This window comes from Limulus polyphemus, unplaced genomic scaffold (genome assembly GCF_000517525.1).
Source record: "Limulus polyphemus unplaced genomic scaffold, Limulus_polyphemus-2.1.2 Scaffold3501, whole genome shotgun sequence".
In the NCBI taxonomy this organism is placed as follows: Eukaryota; Metazoa; Arthropoda; class Merostomata; order Xiphosura; family Limulidae; genus Limulus; species Limulus polyphemus.
The window spans coordinates 59,303-63,038 of record NW_013669111.1 but is presented as its reverse complement, the minus strand read 5'-3'; the positions used below and the strand labels follow the sequence as shown (position 1 = coordinate 63,038).

The 3,736-nt window shown below is 32.6% G+C and overlaps 1 protein-coding gene across 1 annotated transcript in view; it reads right to left on the bottom strand.

The window, feature by feature from the left end:
- Positions 1-2,967, bottom strand: part of LOC106469467 (serine/threonine-protein kinase PINK1, mitochondrial-like) — a 9,061-nt gene extending 6,094 nt beyond the window's left edge. The window contains exons 1-4 of the mRNA XM_013929961.2: positions 2,304-2,967; positions 1,817-1,994; positions 1,093-1,170; positions 283-478 (exon numbers count right to left, since the gene is read on the bottom strand). Coding sequence (XP_013785415.1) covers positions 283-478; positions 1,093-1,170; positions 1,817-1,994; positions 2,304-2,783 — 932 coding nt within the window. The 5' untranslated portion in view covers positions 2,784-2,967. The remainder of the gene's footprint in view (positions 1-282; positions 479-1,092; positions 1,171-1,816; positions 1,995-2,303) is intronic.
- Between the last annotated feature and the right edge of the window lie 769 nt (positions 2,968-3,736).

Here is a 3,736-nt window from a genome sequence, read left to right as displayed (position 1 = left end):
CAACTTTTGACACAGCACAAAGTTTACTAACCAGTACAAGGTACCGACTTTGGTTGCAACTTTCAACACAGCACAAAGTTTACTAACCGGTACAAGGTACCGACTTTGGTTGCAACTTTTGACACAGCACAAAGTTTACTAACCGGTACAAGGTACCGACTTTGGTTGCAACTTTTGACACAGCACAAAGTTTACTAACTAGTACAAGGTACCGACTTTGGTTGCCAGGACATCTTTATTTAGCCGTTTGTCAGAGATAGCGAGATTTGGTGCGACACCTACCTACTTCTCGAGAACGACTTCTTGCCCACGAAGCCCACCCACGCTGGAAGACTCTCCTTGTACATGGCATTCAGTATAGCACCAGCATTAGATTCTGCATCATAATTGAACATCATTTTAACAGCCAACTTAAACTCTTCAAAGTTTCCCTCTGGTATCAACGATGTGAGGTTACTAGTTGGATGAACAGCTTCATCTACATGATATATATACAATTAAAAACTAGACACTCAGCATTAATATTTCCTCTTCACATTCAACATCGTTAGTTCCTGTTCTAATTAATATTTCCTAATCTAACCTACACATTCAACATCGTTAGTTCCTGTTCTAATTAATATTTCCTAATCTAACCTAAACACTCAACATCGCTAGTTCCTGTTCTAAACACTCAACATTAAGTTTGTGTGTTACACAATACAATCAGCATTATATATTATTTTTTTTTTTTACATGATTAAGAAAATGTAGAATTTTTGTAAATGAATACATATACCATATATAATGTTATTCTTGTTCTCCTAATATTAAGATAGAAGAAATGCCTACAACAAATATCCATTTAGACACGACAAGAAAATAATACACAAGTTTTAATTACTTCTCACATATACGGCTTCAAGGCATGTACAAACCAATCATGTGTGATACAAGCAGTACAGAACACATCTTCTCCTGGAAGACTTGTGAACTGTTACCGTCTACTTCAGAAACATTACACGATAATTCTTAACTCGAGATTGTTGAAATATTACTGTTTTTATATAGCAGGGAAAAACATTTTACAAAGAAAAAAACAAATAAACTTACCAACATAAACAGACTCTTCACTAAGTTTTTCACAGCTGATTTTAGTTCCTGTCTCTGGTGAGGAACCAAGTTCACAATCTAAAAGAACATTATCAATATCACTAAAATATTGATATGCTTATTTTGAAATGTCTCCAAAAAGACCCAAGAAACCTGAACAATTTTCTAACTACCACTATGTGAAAAAACAACAGTTTTTTTATTTATTTATAAGTTTAAAAACCTACATTTAACTTGTCCAAAAACAGATTTTATAGTTTTCACGTGGCTTGAAAATAAATTAGGCATATTAGATTATTTGTCACAGTTTTCCAAAATGCATTTAAGATTTACGTATGTTAAACAAACGTTATTACAAAATGATATAGTCAATTTTTTCAAGTAATTACCAAGTTTTATACACTTTTCAAAGAATGTGTATGGCACCGTACAAGTCCGAGTAAGATTTTCTCAGTTTACAAACACCAAACAGTAAATCTCATAAATAATTAAGTTGCAAATAAATAGTGTGAAAGCATGAGAATAATCAATTAAATTCTACTAATCAAAATAACAATTAAACATATATATATCGATGTCGATAAAATCAACTTATCTTTCTGCTTATTACCGTTTTCAATTACTCCAACTATCCAAGTTTCATGCGAGAATAATCAATTAAATTCTACTAATCGCCCTGCTCTGTTAATATCGAGAAAACAAAGTTCTGTAGATTTAAACGTACCAGTAAACTCCATACGATTACCACTTGTTGTTTCACTTTTCCAATCAGCACTGTAAACTACTGCATTACAGCCCTTTGCTATCACATTCCCAATCTTGAGGTTTTCAACAGTGGTATCAGGCAGTTCAACATCAACCTCCCTGTTCGTAACTGTACAAGGAAACTGAGAGAAGACATCCTAGAAGAGTGAAAATAAGATTAATTATATATACTGTTGCCAAATATTCAATAAAAACATTTTTTTTCCCATTCGTACATCAGAGGCACGACACTAACTTGCTCAACACTACTCTGAAACAGTTGTGTACTGATAACTGACATTATTCTATTAATAAAAACGACCAAAAAATAACAAAATACAATCTATAAATATTTATTCTTCACTGTGTATACTTAAATCAAATCTACGTCTCATCAACTGATCCTAGCTACTACTTCTAATAACCGCAATCCTACAGATAAAAATTAAAGCTTCAAAATTACTCACCCTTATTTCCCAGCATACACTTTCTAGTTCCTCCTTTTTTGAAAGAAGGGTTGGACCTTTAACAAGTCCCAAGCCCACAAATGCAATAAGTGGAACAGCATCTCTTCCTTGAGACATCTGCCATCTTGCTGCATTTCTTCGTAACTGAGCAGCGAGTGAGTTTGATACACAATTATTAAGAAAGCGCTTTACAAACCCTTCACATTTAAAATACTTTGTCCAAAGACCTTCCCACTGATTTCTGTTGGTACTTTGCAAAACACCTAATTTATTTGAAGTGCTCTTCTCTACAGTTTCTAAAGAACGCGAATTTGTATGACAAAGTTTCTTGCTCTTAGCTCTGCCAATACAACACCGAAGTAATAACCGCCCTTGGGCTAAGGCTCGATCAACAACAGACCTAAATGAAGGTTGGGTATATATCCCATCCCTGGCCTGCTGGGCCAAAAGAGAACTTAAAATATTTTTAGATAATTTCATTTTTGATTACCCAAAAGAAAAGGGAGGCATCATAATACTTTCAATGTTAGTTATTAGCAACTATACCTTGTTTTCAAAATATGTTAAATACGTCTCGAAATTTTTAGGTAACCGAACAAATAGCCTCCCTAACCATATACTCTACTGCGTAGTTATGATTCCCTTGGATTTCCTTCCAGTATCTTAACATTTTTAGCGCCCTCACATAAAAATAAACAAATAAGTATAATAATTTCTAATAATAATAAATTTAATTAATCGTTCTCGTGATTAGTAGCTAATTTTAATTTCTGATTAATTACTAATTTTTTATAATAACAATAATAAATCAATAACTAATTGATAATTAGACTTAGATTATTCTGCAAGTTAATACCACAACAACGCTTGATTTCCAATTGCCACATCCTTACCCTAAATATTTAAAATTCATTACTGTTAAAAGTACATGTTCAAAGAAATAAGTATAAAAAGAAGTCACATAAAGCCTATCATCCTATATCCTTAAAATATTGTTTTGCGAGATGAATTACATCTAGTTTAAGGGAAAACCTGCTATCATTTCCGTTTTAACGCATCGTACTAATCAAAAGAAAGCGTGTTACATAAGATCGTTTTCTAGCTCGTTGTAATAACGCGCACACGGGAAACAAGCTCTCAATAAATACTGTATCTTTATTATACTAGCAGTGACATTTAAATGTTCTTGCTATTACTAGTAAAATACTATGAGGAACGAGAAAAGAAACATAATTATATAAATATAAGAACTTTTTACTAGGTAAATGAAAGAAAGTTTGTTAGCTAATGTAAATAATTCTTCATTTGCTTTGCAAGGGACATGTAAGCATTTAGAATCAAATATAACATATTTCACAACATTCTGAAATAGCTTTCACTTCTTCCACGAATAAAACACATCATATGCAACGTACTGCTGATTTTCACTGTTA